At 36.2% G+C, this 21937-nt stretch overlaps 1 protein-coding gene across 11 annotated transcripts in view; it reads right to left on the reverse strand.

Annotated features, from left to right (window-relative positions):
• Positions 1-21937, reverse strand: part of ralgapa2 (Ral GTPase activating protein catalytic subunit alpha 2) — a 116379-nt gene that overhangs the window by 55145 nt on the left and 39297 nt on the right. For 9 of the 11 annotated variants that reach the window (XM_032546798.1, XM_032546809.1, XM_032546801.1 and 6 more), the window contains 15 exons: positions 18897-19043; positions 18111-18233; positions 17365-17435; positions 17185-17275; positions 16848-17021; positions 16319-16489; positions 14850-15043; positions 14596-14694; positions 13669-13824; positions 8238-8366; positions 4880-5008; positions 3701-3759; positions 3172-3280; positions 333-443; positions 43-111 (listed from right to left, as the gene is read on the reverse strand). In XM_032546798.1, coding sequence (XP_032402689.1) covers positions 43-111; positions 333-443; positions 3172-3280; positions 3701-3759; positions 4880-5008; positions 8238-8366; positions 13669-13824; positions 14596-14694; positions 14850-15043; positions 16319-16489; positions 16848-17021; positions 17185-17275; positions 17365-17435; positions 18111-18233; positions 18897-19043 — 1832 coding nt within the window. The remainder of the gene's footprint in view (positions 1-42; positions 112-332; positions 444-3171; positions 3281-3700; positions 3760-4879; positions 5009-8237; positions 8367-13668; positions 13825-14595; positions 14695-14849; positions 15044-16318; positions 16490-16847; positions 17022-17184; positions 17276-17364; positions 17436-18110; positions 18234-18896; positions 19044-21937) is intronic. The other 2 variants (XM_032546806.1, XM_032546807.1) reach the window with 2 other exon arrangements.

Below are 21937 nucleotides of genomic sequence, written 5' to 3' on the forward strand. Positions count from 1 at the left end.
TCCGACATGATAGATCAAGGGCCTTTAGATCTATAGATGTACCTTTTTGTCTGCTTCCACTGTCGAGTGCTCTGCGCTTGGCAACAAAAAGGCTATTGTAGCCACAAAGATCTGTGTTGGGACAAAACAAGGTGAAAAATAATTGGATGACGCATCTATTGTTAGGCTCTCCTATTCATGCGCAGAGCCATACTTGTGCAGGAAAATGTGAAATTGTTGAATTTGGTGTATTTACATTCAAAAGTAAAAATGACTGATCCACCACTTTCTTTTAAAAGAATTGGAATTTCCATCCATTATAGTATATGCTCATATATGCTCATGTGTGATACCTCAATTATCTTCTTGGGAAGAGTTGGATCCAGCCGCTGGAGATGTTCCCAGTGAGAAATCAGCAGATGAAACATGTCACAGGCGACTTGGGCCACTACTTTGTTTCCAAACTAAAGAAAGAAGAGGTGATATTAGGAACTTTAAAAAATTGTCTTCAAACTGTAACAAAGAGCCCAGATAATGAGTAGTTAATTCAGCAAGCAGAAAAAAGTGATAATATTTATGCCCATCTCAGTAATAAGGTAAAAGGTAAAAATGTCACATTGGTGACGTCTGATGTTTTGAGAATCAGAATCAACTTTACTAGTCATGCAATATGCTTATTTTGCTTCAAAACTGGACAGCTGACTACTCTAGCTGAAGGATATTCATTGTGTTCATCAGGAAGAAAGTGACTCTGTGGTAGCTGAAATTAGTAGCACGACCTGAAAGTATAAGTATAAACAGTTTGTGTCCAGGATGTGTGGGATCTGCAGAGGTACTAGCTGCCCTTTTCCTGATTCTAGACCTGTGCAACTACTGGATGAAGAACCAAAACACTTTCTACCATCTTACATAACAAGCATCATTTGATATGTATTGTTAGTATACAATACATATACTAACATGTATATGTTAGTGTACATGTTATACTAACATATACATGTACTAGTATATACATGTATATACTACATATATGAAGTATATGGTACATATACAGTACTTCATATACGTACTATATGAAGTACATATTCATATAGTTAGCAAATATTTATTGCAGTACAAGCAGACCTTTATGATGTGACACCAATAAATATGCAACATATTGTGCAGATCAAATCAGAAATTTGTTGTCAGTGACAAAAACTGTTTAAACAATGTACAAAATATTAACCAAATAGTAGTAGGACTGTATGTTTTTGCTTGGATTAAGTTGTATAGTTTTGGCCCTGCTTGGATTGGATAAAATTCACAGTACGTTCAAAACATTTGCACTCAGTTGGTTTAAATTCTATGTTTTGTCATTCTATCATAGAAATTAATGATTTAAATAAATCACTAAAAACTAAACGTAAATTTGTGATAATTGACAATTTTATATATCAATTCACCTCAATGTTTCAGCCAAACTGTGATTACTGCATGTAGGAAACGTGCTGTTGGAACAACAGTAAAGTGAAAGAAGTCATCTGGTTGCTTTAAGTAAAGCCAGGCGCTTTCTCAGTGTCATATCATGAGCAGATTGATAATTTACAAGGAAGGAAAGCGCCGGGAGGAAACTGAGTGTGGTGCATCCAAAGCACCATCAGACAGACTAAATGTGACCACACTTTATCAGAAGATCAATACAAAAATCCTTAGACTGAGGGATAAAGACAACCTCATCACAGACAAAAAGACTACGTAGGAGTTTAATCATCAAAAGTCGTGACAAGAGAACATTTTACTCATCTATGTCTCAGAGGATGAGACATAGATGAGGTTTCTAAACCACTTTAAGACAAGGGAACAAGGCAAATACTAACAATTGTTCATTTTAAAAGTTAGTAGAGAAGTAATTAATGTTTTCTTTTTCCAGTGCGTGTGCTTCCGATCAGCTCAACAATCTGAACAAAAACCGCAGTGAGCTAGTTTGTCATATAAAGGGAGAGTGCTGAAATGTTCCCCTTTTTATCTTTGACGTGTGTTTCTATGCAAAACAATTATTGACAGACCAGTATACTTTAAAGATTTTTAAGTCTTTCAAACTTTCCAAAAAGTTGACCCTCTGTGATGATCACTGTGAAGTTCATTTTCTGCTACTTGTTACAGCAGGTCTCACTCAAATACCTGAATCTTACAGAAGCAGGAAGCCAAGGTGTATTGAAGATGATGAATTAAAGTTTTGGCGAAAGACGCAGTTTCTGGGGCAAAATTCTCCGTAATTCTCCTTAAATTTAGTTGTTCACTTACTGTGCAGATTATCAGCATAATTTCATTTCACTTCACCACCCTGTCTCATTTTCTCCAGACTCATCGGAGGAAAGAATTGAGCTGTTGACAATTTTCCTTCAAATGTGGATTTCTTCAGTGATTTGAAATTCTTTGTGGAGAAATAGAATTTCCCATTTCTTCCAGCTGAATGCCTCTCAACATGTAACAAGGGCAGACAATGTGGGGAGTACAGAAATGGCCAAACACAAAAAGGGGCCCTGAGAGTTCAGCACCTGCTTTTAGAAAAGAGACTCTCAGTGCCACTCTTCCCCCTAGATCCCCCACCCAGCCTATACCCTCTATTTTGGGGCTGGTTGAGTCTGTGTGTCAAGTTGTACAGGGGAGTGATTACTGCTCCATTAGAGAAGGGGTGGGGTGGGGGAGGCAGGGGGTGCTTGAGCAGGAAGCTGGGAGATGTAGCTGCTTAAATTGGCCCACATCTACCGAGAGCGAGTAGCCTGGAAATTACGCCACCGCCCAAAATCCTTTTCCATGAGAGAGAAAAAAAGGGGCAGCCTCCTCTGGTTCTCTGCATCTCTTCACTCAGGGAGAAGAGAGGGTTCTTCTAAAATATACCTATGAGTCACATCACATCATGGACATGTTTTATTCTAACACTTTTTCCTCAGTTTTCCACTATGTCCAAATTGTTCCACAGTCCTTTAACGCAATCAACTCTCATTTTTGTTAAAGCAAAGCCCCAATAGGAATTGTAAAATAACAACAGCTATTATGTTCGTATTTATTTAAGACACAATAATTGTCTTGATTTTGTTTTTTCCCCCTAGAACTATGATGCATTAAATTGCAAATGATTAAAGTAATTTAAAAAAGTGAAGCTTTCTGCTTAATTTGTGAACATAACTTATTTCTAAAGTTACAAACCTTTAATGTTACTCCCAGAACATTGATGGCATCTTTAACTTGGTGGTGAATGTTCTTTTGCATGAGCTCTTCACACACCCACAGGCCCAGGCTGCATACAGCAATGCACCTGAATGGCATAATCAGAACATGACACATGCTAATTAAGAAGAAAGAAGGTTATTTTTACAAATCTATAAATAAAGTATTTCTGCGGTTAGAAAATATTTCTCTTTCCAGAATGAATACAGAAACAAAATGAAACAGAATTTTCGACTGTCATTAGCTGCAGGGCATTATTATTAATAGAAATAAATGCTTTAAGTCACTCTGTGAGTAATTAATGTATCTTAATCTATATTTTATGATGTGATGTTTTACTCATCAAAGTGAATGACAAAAATCTAGACATGTTTCTATAACATTCTGATTTATTGAGATGGACCTAGAACAATATGTAGAAAAAAATTACTATTTATGAAACAAACAAACAAAAACTACCAGTAGTTATTTAAAGTAAAATATTGAGACCAGCAAAGATGATCATTACCTTGCTCCTTCACAATATTCTTTTGTGGCTGCATCCAGAAGATTCCTAACCAGATAATTCTGAGCAGAAAACCAAACAGAATAATTTCACAATTCATTCTCAAATAATCATTTCAAAGGCATTTACTTGACTAATCCACAGCATTAAACCACAAATCAACTTTTTAAGAGATAACATGCATGAATTGCAAACTTTATGCTTCTATGCAAACTGTGAAATTTTTGTGTCAAAAAACCATCTCTATCAGGAAGGACTTGGAATAGTGAACATTGACCTGTAGCATTCTTCAGCTTTGTGCGTGTTTGTTTCATTTGCATTGTGAACACTGAGTGGAATGGGTCTCCTCTCTGCTCTGACTGCAGGTGGTTCGCTGAAGGACGACTGTGAGAGATTCACTGCAGTACTTAGGATACGGGAGGGGTTCAGGGGTTCGCTCCCCACTCAGTCAGAACAGCCACTACGATTGGTGTTTTATATGTCGCCAAAGTCTTCAATAACAGAAAAATGTCACCAAATTTGTCGCTAGTAGCTTTTTTGGAAAGAAGTCGCTGGGTGTGTCTGAAAAGTCACCAGCTACAGCGACAAAGGCCCTAAGTTGGCAAAAGTGTTTTCCCTCCTCCTGAGCGAAACCCCCTCTGTTCATTCCCCACACTTGCCCCTCAGTGTCCCTTGGCACTGCCCACAGGTTGCATTTTTCAAAAATTGCCTGGGGACGAGGTTATGCTTTCACAGTGGATTGTTACACTGCAAAACTTGCAGTCCTATTGACTTAAAAATCAGCAGCTTAAAACTTTACAAAGGTTGGGATTGGTCCCAAAATCTTCCCCCAAACTATAATGAAAGGGTAAGTCGACTTCAAGTACCCCCCAAAAAACAGAAGCAAATGTTAAGACCTTTTAAAATGTGATAAAGTCTATTTTGAAGCACAGTATAAAGAAATAATGTGAGCTAATAGTTTGTGGGTATTGCACATATAAATGCAGTATGTTTTTTAATGTCTGACTTCATAAAATTGAATTGTCAAGAATCTGCCTAGCTTCATGTTTGTTCAAATCCAAGATACAGCTAAATTAATTAATGCAGACAATGACTAATCAATTACTGAAACCTACAGTGATGGACTTTTGTTTTGAAATGCTATCACTGTTTTCACCATGCTGCACCACATCGACTACTCACCTTGATATCTTCATTGCCTACATTGATGTCATTAGAGCCAGGCACACAATGCAGAACAGGAATCTGGAGGTACAGGTTGGGGAAACACACAAGGGAGCCCAAGATTGTCTGAGCCTCTATCCTTGGAGCCTGCCAGAAATGAACACACACACAAAAAACAAACATCAAGTGAAAACTTGCAACATGAATGCAACACATTTATAGGAAACTAGCAGGAACCTTTTTTAGAAGAACAATTCAATATCTCTACCAGACTAACCCTAATCCACGTAGACATCAGTGGATTAGGCAAAAAAATATGGCCTATTTTAGTGTGATGTAGTTCTAACCCACAGTTCACTTCTGACTGGTTGCTCTATCCAATGTGACAACTATTGCTTGAGAAGACTCAAAGAATTTAAAGAGTCCACTTTCTTGATGGGATCAGAAAGGAACTGTCAATTTTAAGATCCAGTTGAGATAAATGATGTTATCTTCCTTATACATTATGTTTTATTTATCTATTTTGTAATAAGGGTTTCTTCCACACGTATTGGATATACGTATATTCAGTTTCACTTGGGTTTTCCTATGATTCATTCCCCCGTCCCAACAGTGATTCAAAGACTTCTGAAAGCCCAGAGCCAGAAAAGGCAGCACATCTGACTGCTTTGGAGCAAACATTGGTTGACTGAAAACATGACCACCTCTGAAGCCAAGAGAGACGAAGCTTGCTGCCACAAGAGCAGAAATGCAAGAGAGTTTTGGGACTAATTAAGGTGCTTTTTCTTACATTATTGTGGATAGTAAAATATAAAACTGAGATTCAAAAAATCTCCTCCTTCTAGACTTCTAAGCGACTGAACTGCATGATATCAAAAATATGTAAATTAAGATAATATTACTATTAACTTTAAATTTTCTATCTTTACAATTACAAAATAGCACCACCACTCTTCATGAGCGTTTTGATCTTGAAAAGACTATTTCCTACCAAGTATTGCCTCCAAATAGTCCTTTATGACTGTAATATTGCATACACGCTGATATATAAATATAGTTGTGCTTCATTATGTTGTGCAGCACTAATCAGTTTGATTTGTGTTATTTTCAAAATTAAATTCCTAGTTTAGTATTTACTTGCTTTTATTTCTTTGTTGGTCTTTATATTAGTTTGTTTTTGTATTTTGTAAGCCTATTATTTCCATAGTATAAATAGATGTTGGCTGAATAATGGCATTCGTCACACCACTGACTCCCTATAACCAGCATTCAAAGTTATAAATATCATGGTTATTTTAAATTATTACTAATCTTGAGAAATATAAAGAAATCTCCTTGGATTACCTTTTAATGTAACTGATTGCTCATTGAAAAGTAAAAAAAATAATAGTATTTACATGGGATTTGACAGCTTAGACTGATTTAGGAACGCCAATATAGTTTCAAGCATCTCAAGATTGCTGCAGAACAGTATTGTTTCTGCAACCTTTTCTCATAATTGTTTCAAATTTAGTCAGAAATCATATCAAGTCTATGTACACAATGTCACATGACTGTCCTAGCTCTGTTTGAAGTAATAAAAATGGTGTACATTATGTCATGGACCATTAAACACGATAGAGGGTTAGTTTACCATGGAGAATTTAACAGCCATGTGTGCTTAGTGATTTATTTTATTAACAATGTTTTCATTAATCAGAAGCATTTGTTCAGTTTCTAATAAAGTACTGTTTTTGTCACAAATACAGTCATAAGGTAAGATTTTTTTAAATTTTGATTTAGCTTCCAAAGACAGTAGAACAACCTTGTTCCATTCTTTAGTAAATCACATGAAAGTAATTTCTGGTTATAAATTCTGCCATTGTTGCTCACTCCAACATTCAGGCACAATAAGGCAAGAATGCTGGAAGGTTTTTCCCAAATTACATTCTTGAGTTTTGTCCAAGTCATATAAATGACAGACATTTCAAGCATTTCTTATATCTTCTCCTAATGCTTTTTTATGCCATCGGTAGATTTGAAAAAAAAAAAAGAAAAGAAAAAGATAAAAACAGTGAAAAACAAAGTGAATCAACCAATTTACATGCTTTCAAAATGTGTTCAATTAATAAAAAGCAATGATCCATTAACCTCAGATCTTTATTTTTTTTAACAGCTCATTGAAAGAGTGAGTTGAATGTTGTCTGTCCAGCATTCAACATTAACCTTGATCACACTTAATTCAGGCATTTCACAAGACAGCTCCAATTCACATTCAGAAATATGGAAACAAATTAAATCAACACAATCAAACCATACAAAAAACAACATTAAGTCCTACTTATTTAAATTTGAATTAGTCATAAAACAATGTGGCCAAATTTGGTTTATGATATTAATTAGTGAAAAACAAAATCATGAAATGAAGCCCAGCCGTTAATTGCATTGAGTTTTTAATTTTCAATAAAGTCTTGCCCTGATGCATGTCTGTGGCAATGGTAAGGAAGAATGGTTCTCCAACAGAGAAATCTCCAATAGATCATCACAAGACCAGGGCATATTTACTAGTAGGGCAAAATTATATTATTTATACTAAATACACTTTCCAGAGAACAATAAGGATAGCTCAGAGGGTGAAATTTCTAGAGCCAAAGAATGTTTTACTCAAGCATGTTGTGGTTTATGTTTATGCATACAGTCCTGCTCTGTAAATAACTTCCTGAGCAAGAACTAAACTGGTACACCAAAAATGTAAATACATAAAAAAAATTACATCACAGATAAAAAAGAATAATGTACAATAGGATTAGCATAACTTCCAGACAATTGAATGCATCTTAATATAAACTGTAGTCACAAATTTGGAAAAGTTACATATGTTGAGTGCACTTTGTTATAAGTTGCAGGTGTCCATGTTGTGCATATAACATAAAAAAAAATTGTTAGACAAAAGTCAAAACATTCTGGATGTATATATGTATGAGTCTTTGGGGGTGGGTGCACATAAATCATTTAACTTATTATGAAAAAAAAATATATTGACAAATTGGTTAGCAAAATGATTTAATCAAATAGAATCTGATTTTCAAATATACTTTTCATAATACATTTTTTTCATAATCTAGATTTTTACCAGTTGTACTATTAACAATCTACATAAGCTCTTGCTATTATGCTTTTTTTATTTCAAAAATAGGATCTCAAGACCCCACTCTTAATATTTCACTCACCCCAACTTTGAACACCAGAGATAAAGACAATTATTGATAACACTTTCAGATGCAATTTATATACTTAGAAGTATGTGTGGAAAAACTTTAATTGAATCCATATTTTGATGCACCATTAATTCCAGACTGATACTCAAAGTAAATCTGAATGTAAAACTTATTTGTACCTCTTTGGAGTCAGAAGAAAGAACACGGGCAGCAGCTGTGATAAAATCTCCAAGCAGCATTGTGAAACCTGGTAGACCGAGGAAGAAGAAGCGGGGCGAGCAGGAGCGGACGATGGTATTCAAAATGTCCTAAAGAAGTCAATGGACACAAACAAATTAATAATATTATTAAAATTTTATAGTGACAGCTTTTTGAACATGATCTTGGAACAAACTAACATTTTTACCCATCTAGATTTAAGTTTCTGCAGGCCATGAGTTTTAAAGAAAGCGGAAGCAATCTTTACTTAACGGATGAAAAGATGTAACATGGTGAAAGCTTTTCACTACAAATGGTATGCTGGTCATTTAGAGCAAGATGATTAAAGTTAAAGATTTAAGAGTAAATGACAATACGGAAGAGGGGGGAAAGAAAGACAGACGAGAGGCAGCAGATGGATTGTTCACACTGGATAAGAGGGAGGACAAAAGACTTCAACTTTCATGAGTCATATGTAGGTACACACCAGAAAACCTGTAATTAAAGCCAGAGACAAGGTATTGTTTTGAGGCGGTACAGCAGCTCAGTGGCAGATGGGTACTCTTTCAACACCAACATATGCTGTGCAGCAGAGGGTTACACACAAACCTCTTAAATGTGTACAGTATAAAACCAAACGGACATACAAAGGGCATTAAGATGTGAAAGGTTTTACACCAAACTGAAAGTACTTGTATATACAAAACATATACGCAAAATGGTATAAGAATGTTGCTTCTCAACAAGAGCAAAATTACTCTCCCTTATCTGCAGCATGTATGTGAATATGTGTGTACAAAGCCAAGGTCCAGCTCAGAAACACCTGCCTTCATGGCTATAAACCTGAGCAAATCCGACAGTTCAAACATCAGCCTGTTTGTACCTGATCCGAGGGCCACCTTAACAAAACACATGCATACAATTGCAGCATCAGAGACACACAAACACACTGTGCCACCTATGTATTTGTGACATAAGTAACCCCAAACCCTCAGTAAACAGCTATGCAGGTGAACAAAAGGAAAATAGAATAAACACAGACATAAAAAGCAGGAAGTCAAACCAACATCAGTGCTGCATGCGGAAAATTGGTGGGAAGAGCTTTAGAGCTGAGGGGCCAATTTTACCCTCATTTTGTTGGTAATTGACCTCTGAAGCATAATGTGCAGTGCAGTCAGAGGTAATTAGCAGGCAACAAACTGTTTCTTGATTGCCTGAAATAAGCATTTTAGAGGAAGCTACAAATGCAGACGGCAAAGTGCTTTCGATTGTGTGTGTGAGCAGAGGGGACCTGATTTCAGGTGTGAGTAAAGAAATCAGCATTGAGGAAAGTGGAGCTGTGTTGGCAGTAGAAATGGCCGACTGCTTCAACAAAAGGTGCATTAACGTCAACACTGAACAGAGCTACCACAAGACTTTTTTTTTGTATAAATGTGGTCTCATCCTCAGGAAAGAAAGCACTCCGCCTGGCCCAGGGGTGACAAGGTTCATTCTGTCATTTTGTCATACCATAAAGTATCAAAAAACCTTTACAATTATAAGAGGAAACATTTGATTTCAAATATTTTATAAAGAAATATCAACAGAGTTCATAGGTCAGAGATTACCAATTGATTTTGTGGAAAAGTTTGAATTAATCTTAGCTAAAAAATCTAAAGCAATTTAAAGGTTTCTGCAATTTCCAGTTATGAAAAATAAGCAAGTTACTTTTAAAAGTTATTTGCTCAATGAGATGTCTCACTTATTCAGTAACAAATAAGTCAAAAACAAACACCAAAAATATTTAAAAAAAAACATTTGTCGACTTGTCATGGTGTGCATCAGCCCTGGTGTGTCTATTAATTGTGTTAAAGTTGTCAAACTTTACCACTGACACGGCTGCTTGTCCTAATTAGATGTTTAAGAACTTTTAACCCCAATTCCTTAGCCACACAGAACAGACCACTCATGGAAATGTGTTTCTGAATTTATTATATCAAAGGGCAAAAGGAACATAAATGGCTGAAAAAAAACTCGAGATGTACAAAATTAATATGCACCGTTGTGAAATTTAGCATGTAATGAAATCTGAACATATTTACAAATTTTGAGACCGACTTTTTAAACCTTGCAGAAAGTCCTAGAAATGTCTCTAGTTGCTTCACGAGTGCTTCAGGTGCCAATAATTGAATTTTAAAATAATTGGTAAAGATGACTAAACTCTGCAATTGATGAGTGCTGTGGGATGCACTTTTTATTAACCAAATCACAGCCTATTTATGAGTGAATGAGTTGCAAAAATGTATTCTTGTTCGTGTATTTTAGTTTGTAGACCAAATTAAATCTGTTTTTGTTTGCCCTCTTACACAGACATTTATAGTGAAAAACATGGAGAGGCTGTGGCAATTCCTGTTTATGTCATGAGAACTAGACACTAAACAGAAGAAGCAATTCCCACAAATCTGGGTTTTATAAAAGAGGTTTGGCAAATTAACCAATTTGATAAGCAAAACTATGAACTAATAAAATGAACCTTTGACAACTGATTCTGGATCTGTGAGCATTTATGTAAAACAGGTTGGGTTAGAGGACCAATCATAATGAAGTAGCAGGAAGAAAGCTGGTTATGGGTAAGTAAAAAGGCAAGCTACCACACTTATCCATATCACAACCAAATAAGGTAATTATCAATGATTTTGTCATTGTGAACTTCATTGTATTAAACACAACAGGTGTCACCTCCAGAACATTTAATCTCTGTATAAGGATCCCGACTATTACTAATCCTATTCGCATAAAATGATTTGCAAAGCTTAAAATGATTCAGTCCAGGAGGTAAAAATGGTTAGTCCAATTTAACCATCAAAATGTGCTATCATATAACATGTTGTGCAATTTAAGATTTTAAACAGTCTTTCAAAAAAAACAATCCTGGCAATCTGAGTAGGATGATACATTTCCATATATTTAATGTGATTGCTTATTTCTAATAAATGACCAGGAGATCTTTTTAGAGGTGAACATTTTATGTAAGGAATTAATGTTTGTTTCCAATCTTCAGTTTTTGACAGGACGTGCTAACCCAAAAACAGCACTTCTTAATATTTGTTGGAGAAGTGGGATGCACAAGGTGAGAAAGAGTAACAGACACATACACACAAAGTAACTTTCCTGATGTTCACAATAATGCATCCAGTTTCTGAGGTATGGAGATGCTTCTGTAATATTTGTCTGCATATGATTCAGTCAAATTGCTCATTAGTAGTTTAATTATGAATGAAGTATGTCAAAAACGTAGAGTAAAGATGCAAAAACTAAGCAACAACTGAAGTTGAGTGCGACTTATATATGTTTTTTTTTCCTCTTCGTGACGCAGTTATTGATTGTTGTGTTAAATGTTAATTCATACTGACAGACATGTACTAAAGATTAAACATTACCATCAGCAGCTGCGGGAGAAAGCACTTTATACAACAAGCTCCAAATCTTTGAGATTAGAAAGCCTATTTGCCATCATCCTAATCTTTAGCTCCGTCCACAGATTCAAGTCTGGAATCTAGCTGCGCTGCTCTTTAACATTTATATGACATTTAGTCAGATGAAACATGTTGGTCAAATCAAGAGAGTGGTTTCTAATCTATCAGCTATATAAATAAGTTTGTACTTAAACATTATGCATGTTTTAGGATACGTGTTTTGGAGTATCATACTAAGGTTGTAATAAATAAACCCTGATGGTGGCAAAATATCTGTTATCGTCAGGCAAAAAAAGAATAGGAGAGACTGTGGCATGCTGCATGCAGTTACTGAAGTGAAGTGTGATACTGATGAAATGTATTGTTATTTTTCAGCTTTTTGAAGTTAAACAGGTTTTCAACCAGTTACGTGGAACTGATGCTATTAATTTTAACTAGGCACTGGACTCAAATGGCCTGGATCAGTACTGAGGACAATGACTCCTGATACGGGACACTCCTGTTGTTTCAATCACTAAATGTCACAAAAATACGTTGATAACCATTTAACTCTAGATTGCCCAGCTTTTAGAAAGACTGTTATTGATCGATTACTGCTATTGTGCTGCCATCTTGCCATTGAGACCAGTGACCAGTAAGTGACAGAGAACCAGGACAATAGCCCTGACCTTGGCACGCTGTCAGTTGGAGGAAGAATCCTACTAACAGAAGAATGGCTGATTTAAACAAAAATGAACCACAAAAAAGACTATTTAGGTAAACTGTCGACTTTAGGCAGAAATAAGGAAATATTTGGGATCTCTTGCACAGTTTACTTCAACAGATGACAACTTTTGTTATTTAGGTTATGTGTAAAATAATGTGTTATAAAATTAACTTGTTTGATTTGAAAGGGTTTTTTTTGTTAAAAAAAAAACATTTCGTATTTTTTTTGGGTTGCAGAGGGGTTTGGGGGTGGAGGCAAAAAGGAAGGAGGTGGGGGAGAATAAGAGCCACTTTCTTATGTTAAGCAGGCGTGCGGCTGTCCTCTATTGTGTGGCGTGAGGACTCTTTTCTCTGGCCAATTTGAGCATGCTTCAGTGGCCAGCCTGGCTCTGGCCCCCTAACGCATTATACAGAGCCACAACAAAAGCTGGAGAATGCTGCCTGGTCTCGCAGTGCGCCGAGCCCCCCTCATTGCTCTACTCTACGCTGCGTTCCCCAGGCTCCCCTCCCGCTCCTTCACACACACAGGCAGGCAGGGCCGCTCTAACTCTGGGCCCCTGGCCGATGTGTCAGTCTAACGGAGCGCGACAGACGTCAATCCTTAATTAATCACGTATACACGGCAGGGGCTCAAAACATTATTTAACGACATGGAAAACATTCTAATAAGCTTGTCGCACTGCCAAGGCGCAATAGAAACCCAGCCAAGAGGGCATATATGCATATATATTCACACACACATTTGTATCCAAAACACCCCTTGCTCAACCAGACTTTTTTATCCCTGTCCCTTTGTTTTGGGGAACTCTATTCATCTCCACTCATCTTTGTCTAGGACCAAAGGAGCTACGCCAGATTTGAATACAAGAAAGGGTGTGGCGAGAAAAGGAGGAAGATGCCAAAACACAGCAGTGCTTCTCAACACCACCGGTTGGCAGGCAGACTGAGCCTCTATTTTAAAACTGTAGTGTATTTATAGTTTATGGTTTTCCCTTGGTTGAGTCTAACCTACCTTAAATTTGAACATGTTTATTTCAAAGTTGACATATATGGGGCACAGGAAATATCTCAGAAAGCACTAGCTGAATAAAAATGAAAATTGCAAACACATTAAAAAGTAAAGTGAAATCAGCTAATTCTGAGAAAGTTCTTGAGCGCATCTTAGTTTGATGCGCCATCTATGGGTGATGAAAGAATATTTTTTAAAAGAAACCTGATGATCTCATAGTAAAGAGCCATCTGCTGGTTGTACCTGGTCATGGCTGGTGAAGCCCTTGTGCATGACGTGGTACAGGTGCACCAGGAAGTCACTGTTGGGGAGAACATCTTGGTGTCTGGTCATCATCTCACAGATCAGCTTGTATGCCTGCAGTTTACCAGCCTTGTATTCTGCTTGGAGCATGGTTGCCTGTGGACAATAGAAAAGCAGAGAGGTCAGCAATTTTATGACGAGCTCCTGTTTTTGTCATCTTAAATCTGCATTAGGTTTTTCAAGTTTTAAGCATTAGGTTCTGCTTAAAACTTAAATAATCAAAAGAGAATGTGTAAACTATTTTGTTATTTATATAACTTGCTGTTTTTGGAGATTAAGTGAATAAGATAAAAAAAAAAAAAAAATTTGGTCTAATCAAGGACATGTTGCTGCTGCCACATTAAAGATATAGAAGAAGAAGAATCAAACTTTAAATGAAAGTAAATTAGTTTTAATTGTTCTGTAATACTATTCATAATGTAATTTTGGGAAAAAAAATGAAGTGGGATGATTAAATGATGCTGCTGTAAGATAACATAATAATGTGGAATAGTTACATATTAGAGGTTAATTATTATCAAACACTTTCTTCTTCTATTTTAAAAATACATTATTTGCAACACTGAAGCTTAGTGCAAAGCCTAAGAACTAATTTTAATGTATGCTATTAGGACTTCATGTCATAAATCAACATAAGGTTTTCACTGTACACATGGTTTTGAAATGCATTCAAATTTCTCTCGCATCTTTGCTTTACTTCTTATGTGATTTTCTTCTCAAATAAAAAAGCAGCAACATTTTGAAACAACCCAGGAGAAGATGTCTGGATTTCATATATTACAAGATAAGATGTTGCTGGTATCATTACTTATTTGACGCATGCAAATGTCCTGCATGCTGTTTATTGTGTCCATGTCTTGTTCCTACCCTGAAGAGCCATGATGCTAGCATTCGAAGAGGAGGGATGAACACAGGCTGGGGAGGAGAGGACTGGTTATCCATGCTGATCCCAAGATTGTCCCGGATCTGTGATCACACATTTAAATGAAATCACCACATCTTCATTAATGCATCTTTGCATGACTGTTAAAAGTAAATTATATTTTCACAATAATATTTGGTAAATCTTAGTGACATTAATGTCCTTTCCTGTATGTGGGAAGTGTGGTCTGTTATTTTACCTTGGCCAGCTTATGCCAGAGATCATAGAGATGGGAGAAAACCTTGGCATGGATCTTAGGGCATCGGATGTTATTGACATCTCCCAAAATGCCCAAAATCCTCCTCCACAGGACAAAAGCAGAATCAGGATGCCAACCAGTCAGCGTCCCCCCAGCGATGATGCTGACATCATCGGCAAGACACTCACTGCTGTCTGCAGAATCAGACAGTTTTGGTTTGAATGCAATACAGATTACAAAACAAGCCAAAATTTATCTTTAAGGAAATTGGATTTAGTCAACATGTGCTGAATAATTTTCTGATATAATTCTAAATACTTGAAAACAAGAAATGAATAAGAACAAAATTCAATACTTATTTAGCAGCTGTTGACTGAATCTTACAAAGTATCTGTGCTTTTGCCCCAAATGCATTTGACCAGTAACATTTCACTGTACATGAATAATAGGCCTAAACACTTCAGGGAAAAAGGCACGACAACACATGCATCATGTCATTGAAGTATGGGAGAACAGTGCCACCGAGTGGGCAGAAGTAGAAATGCAGGTAAGAGGGAGCAGAGGCCAGGAATGGACTTTCTTGTTACGTTGTGATATTTTTGTTGAAAAAAAGAAAATGTTCCCCAAAAAAACATTAAAATTATTTTCAGTGCAAAGGTATGAAATATTATGTAATAAAAGAAAAAGAGAAAAATAATTTGATGCTCAGTATGTTCATATCCATCAATGTCAAAGGGAACAAAGTGAGTACAAAACTGAAAGATGTAGTTACAATGCCTTGCAAAAGTTTTCATACTACTGAACCTTTTTCACATTGTGTCGTGTTACAAGTTCAAAGTTCAATGCATTTCATCTGGGTTTTATGTGAAAGATTACATTAAGTACTCAATTATTTTTAAGTGGAAGGAAAATTATAATTTTCAAACGTTATTACAAATACAAATCTGAAAAGTGAGCTAAACTGGAGAGGGAATTAATAACAAGCAGCCAAAAAGCCTGTAGTAACTCTGGAGGAGCTGCAGTGACTCCCAACTTTAAAAACAGCCACTTCTTTACAAATCTGGCCTTTATTAAGAATTGAAAGTAGAAAGATCTAAGAAGTCCTGTTTGCAGTCTGACAGAAGTGATGTAGAAGACAGCAAACAAGCATAAGCTCTGATCTACCCAGATGAGACAGAAATGTTCTATGTACAAATGCACACAGAAATTTCCAGATTTGTATCGTTTGAGTTGGTATATCACAAGAAAAATTAAATCAAGAACACTTAAATTCTGGTTGTACCTTGGTAGAATTTGGACATGTTTAATATTTTGCAAGTCACTGTGATTAATAAAAGATCTATCTCAGCTGAGGGAGGAGAAAAATAGACAGATGAAACAGAATTTTTTGATGCAAGAATCCAAGTGGAAACAGTGGAAGAAAAGTTAATGATATCTTTGATTGATAAATAACAGCTAGGCAGCGGTACCCAAGTGGTGTGGCATGTGTAAGACAGACTGATGCATGGTGTCATCCAGGGGACAGTCCCGCGGGCACTCTGTGTGCACCAGCAGGGCTGGTGAAGAGGGGGGATTCTGGGGGTAGTGGTAATTGTGGTGGTAGGGAGGAGCAGAGTGGGAAAGGAGGGCACACTCAGGACCTAAAAACAACAATGGAAAAGGAATAAAAACTGGCTTTGAGGTTGAGGGAGCACAGAGACACACGGATCACAATGCAGGGAACAGAAAAATTTACCTCAAACGGTGGGATGTGAGGAGACAACAACACATTTTCTCACAAAACAATGTTAGGAGTAAAATAAAAATCTGAGCGAGATGAAGACCTACAAGTACTTGGAAAAGGACTCAAGCTTCCCAGTGAGCTGTACCTAAACTTTTAATGTGAAGCTATCCCGTGTTTCTGTTGTTTAATATTTCACATCGTTAAAATCTGACCCATCTAAAGTGAACATTTTTAATCTTCAAGAGTATGTGTTAACTGTCTTTCCCTGGCCTTACCTGCTAGAGCATCATTGTGGCTGAGCAGCAAACTCCCTTGATTCTGGGGGTCAGCTGTAACGTCCATGTGAGCCGACTGCGTGGACTGAGTGTCGGCCTCCTCATCGAATGTTTGCCACGTAACTTCAGCCTCATTGAGGTAGCCGTTGGATGTCTCGCTACTCACACTTTCACCTATTTAAAGAAGAGAAGATGTGCTTTTTATAGTAGAGACATGCAACTACAATATAATTTTTAGAAAACATGCTCTTTACGTACACGTATAATGAACTGGGGCTAAACAGCTAACACATACAGTAGGTAATTCAAATTACACAACCGGCAGGAGATCTCTCACTTTTATCTCTGAGTTTGTGTCTTGTGTAGATTGGGGGTCCGTCAGTGCTTGACTCTGTCTCAGCTGGACTGCTACTCCGTAGGATCAATATCTAGATATGAAGTAACAAATAAAAAATAAAAAATCTAGCACACACAGTTACTACCTCATTATACAATAGTACAAGTTTAATGTACATACCACTGGTGGCTCATTGCTCTCAGTCCTGCCCTCAGAACCACAAGAAGTGGGGGAGTAGTCTCTCTTCTGGGCTGTGAGAAAAAAAAAAGTTATTTTATTTAAATAGAGAGCATGAAAAACTCCCTATTAAATGCTCTTAAATACAAATTTCCCTTAAATTATGACCACGGATACATCTATATAAATTAAAATGTTACTGAAATGTTATTTTATTTTTGTAGCTCAATTCAAAAAGTGGAACTTGTGATATAGAGGAGATATGGTATATGGACATACTTCTAAAAGGGTGAACTTATATGTATAATTTTTAGTTTTTTTAATTGGTCTGATGTAATGTTCAAATTTTCTGAGAAACTCAATTTTGTGTTTTTATTAACTGAAAGCCATATTGTTCAAAGTAACAGAAATAAATGCCTGAAATGTGTGTAAGAAATCACTTTATGAATTGCATTATTGAAATAAATACATTTAATTCTAGTCTTCATTAAATGTTATTTTCTTAAAATGGGTTTAACATTGACACATCATAATGTTCCTATTATATCATTGTAACATAGACATATTGACATTTTGCCATAAAAAATTAGAACAATACAGCCATAAAAGTAATTAGCATACAGGCAACTCTGCTCATGATTGACTGGTGACAGTTCAGCTGAATCGTGTCTTCACAGGTTAAGTTATGAATGAGAATGAGGATAGAAGTAAAATAGAGCGAAGATTTTTTTTTTGTTGTTGTTCAATACCTGGTAAAGTGTCAGACAGCTGCTGGGTGATGTCTGAGGTGCTGCTGCTCCGCTGCAGAGGACTCTCCCTGCCCCCCATCTCCTCTTCTCCTCCACATTCTGAGAGCTGACATTCTTCCACATCTGGAAGGAAAGAAAACAAGGTCAGTTCGTGTCAGTACATCATCCGAAAAGAAAATTAAAAGCATAATCTGGGACATGACTTGTGTTATTTCCTAGGCGATGAAGAAACGTTCATGATGCAGAACAGACTTTTATGAAGACATGGAGGAAAACATCACATGCAGACATGCATTAGTAATAACTAATGAGATGTTTTTGTTACAGACTGCAATTTTGCAATGAAGGGAGTTCAGGCCATAAGTAGTTTTTAAGGAACTACTTTTAAAAATAAAACCAAGGTTCCTACAGCTTTTTCATGATGAAATTGCTTGCCCATTTTTACAACAAATACAAATGCTTACTGAAAATGCAAAAACTTAAATGTGAAACCTGAAAAAATTGGATGGATGGATGGATGGATGGATACAGTTTCTCAACAATGTAACTAGAAGTAAAGTCTGGGAATATTTTTACAGACTCTGTTTTTTATCTTCCATAGCTATTCCCCCTGGAAGAATAATAATATCTAATCTAATCTAAGCTTCCCCCATTTTCATACAGCACAGGAACTCTGTAATACGGTCATAAACACTATAAACTGTCAAAATTAGTTAGAGATGGATGAGAATGCAGGACGGAGGTCACAAACACACAAATACATGCAGCTCTCGCAGTGCACGTTACCTGAGAGTCTATGAGAGCAAGCAGAATTACCAGAAGAGATACCAGGCAAGAAAGAGCTCACAGTGTGGAGCAGCATAGGAACACTTTTAGTAGTGGGCAAAGCCTCGTAAAGATGGACACAGTTGCTGATGGACTGGCTTCGCTTAGCTTCCATCAGGAAAAGATAGAAAGGGAAGAAAACAGACAGTGGAAACAGCAGAAAGGCAAAGGGAAGAAGACAGAATTCAATGAAACAGTCACTTCTAATGATAAATGTTTTTTTTTAAATCACAGAAGTAATTTACATTATGCAGAGATAAGAAGTTTTCCTGTGATGCCATTTAAATACATCAGAAAGACAAACTAAGTGTACTGTAGTTTGTAGTTCTGTGTGGGTCTTACGATATAAGGCCCAGAAAAAAGGAGACGCAATCAGTAGAAAATACAACTACTATAACTCATAACAGCTGAGTGTATTTTTTACCACTCATGGTATCACAGCCACGCACAAAATAGCTACACACAACTACTCACATAATTAAGGAAGTTATTTGAGGGGAAAAAGTGTCACAGTAAGCAAATTGAGCTAGTTTTCCCTTTGGAATGGGAAAAAAAACACAACAAAACTTAAGTAGAAAACTAAATAAATTAAGCAAGTGGAATTATATATAAAAAAGAATATAAAAATACTCAAATAATTAAACAACTTAAAACAATATTTTAAAAGAATATTAAAAAATTGGTAATTGCTGAAAATCTATCTTGATATAACTCAAAAAAGTTTAATTTAATCTCAAATACTGTAACATCTCGTGCAAGAAAGAAAGTGCAAAAATAGTAAGGTTACAAATTAAAGAGAAAAAAGTTTGCACAAATACTGCAAGAGCAAATTCAACATATATGAATTACAGAATCATTTTTGATTCTTTACAAAGCTGTAAGGGTCACACAAGAAGATGACTCATAATGATGAATTTTGGTACCACTGAGACACCAAATAACTCAAGCTGTAACTTAACTTTAGGATGAAAAGCAAAGTATTGTGGACATCCCATCATCATGAGATTACAGAAGTACCGGTAGTTATTTTGTGATTATCTGATAAAGGTTACTCCACTACTCAGCTCGTACATTGTGTCTGTATGCTTTTATATGCATGTAAAAAGTGGAATCAGCAATTAGCAATCACCTGGTGGACATATGAGCCTGCTGAGATTACCGTATGAACTACTTCCCAGTACAATAGAATAGAATAGAATAGAATAGAAGTACTTTATTCATCCCAGCAGGGAAATTACTTCGCAGTTACAGCATAGAGACAAGACACAATAACAACTACCACTGAGTAGTAGTTGTAGATAAAATAAAAAATAAAAATAAAATATAAAATGCTATGAATTGTAAAAATATAAAATGCTGTTAATATAAAAAGCAACTTAGAGCAGTCCTTGCAAAGATTTTAAAAAAATGCAATGTCCCCAAGAATGGTTTAAATGGGATAATGCAGATGCATTGTTATGATGACGTGCTGAAGGCTGAATGTTGGAAAGAGCACAACCTTCTTAAAGAGCCAGAAGCTAATTTCAAGACGTAAGATTACAAAGTCAAATTCCTTTTAAGTCGTGATTGACATTTACGGAATATTTTTATAACTGATGGCAACATAGTTAATCAATTGTGCTATAAAATGGCACTATGTGCATAGAAAACACATAATACTGCTCCTTTAAAATATATTGTGTTTAATGAAACTATTTTAGAGTTTTGCTTTCTGAACTGAAACAATGTCAATTTTTTATATCCCTAGGATGCACCTGTATTTGTTTCATGTACTTTATACAAATAAATTTAAAAAAGTAATTGTATTTAGCAAGTTTCTGCCCAAAATAATTAGCTGTTCACATCCAAAATAATATAAACAGGATATTGCAACCAGTTAGTAGCAATCCTATAAAAGGCAAGGAGAAAGTTTATTCACCTGGATCTGTGTAGTTGCAAACGCTTAATGAGCTCCATAATTAAATACCCTTTTCCTTCATTATAAGGACAAGATCTCACAATATAACACTGTACATTTGCATGTGTAAGAGCAGCCAAGTTTTGACAGTTGTCAATGCTGATGCTTTACCATTGTGTCTGGATAGTACTTCAGGGTTATTCTCATAGAAAGCACTGAAAAAAGGTGCTTCTCTCATCTGCTTTCAGCACACTTTAATTACGCCTTTCAGTTAAGAGAGATACATCATATCTCCCACAGCCCACTGCTGCTTCTCGTTTTGTGCATATTAATGAGCATTAATTACACTCTTAATGAAACAATCAAAAACTGCCGTGTAATTGATGTGTGGGCTTTCTCTTGAGGAGCAAGGAGAAGGGCTGTTGCTCCTTTGAAGATCAATGTGAGAGCAATACAATCAGGCTGAAGAAAGGAGGAGAATCTGAAGCGGTTGCTTTTAATGTCCATCTTTACTTGCATTGAGATACAAATAAACAGGCTAAAAGAATAGATGCATAAACATCTACCTAAGGGACATAATTGATTTTTTAACACATGCATATAAAAGCATGCAGACACATTATCCTTTAAGCAAATAAAAATAAAAAATCCCCTCCTTTCCAAACAGGCTTGTAATCTGAGAGCAAAGTTGGTGGATTAAGTGGAAAAAAAAAACTATTTTCTTTTGGTTTGACCATCCGGATTAAAACAAAACAGAAAAACAGAGTAAAGCATTGCAACTTTTGACAAGTCTATCAGTTAAACATATAATTTACTTCCCACTTCTCAATCAAATAAAAGCTGCCATTACAGCAGCGTTCAACCCTTATTTTTGGCATGTAGTCTAGGGAATTGTTCTGTGTGCCTGCAGTTAAACTGACATGGAATATGCTGACACTGGCCAGTGACATGTCAAAGAAACAATGAGGGCCATCTGCTGGCCTCTTTGTCTACAGAAGTGCATCCCACTGGCACCTGGCCCCTTTCAAAGATTTCCACATAAGATCATTATGTCTGATAAACCCTGCGCATGGTTTTTGGTGTGCAGTCTGCCCCCAAAAAACAT

Source organism: Xiphophorus hellerii, chromosome 19, assembly GCF_003331165.1.
Source record: "Xiphophorus hellerii strain 12219 chromosome 19, Xiphophorus_hellerii-4.1, whole genome shotgun sequence".
NCBI classification, from domain to species: Eukaryota; Metazoa; Chordata; class Actinopteri; order Cyprinodontiformes; family Poeciliidae; genus Xiphophorus; species Xiphophorus hellerii.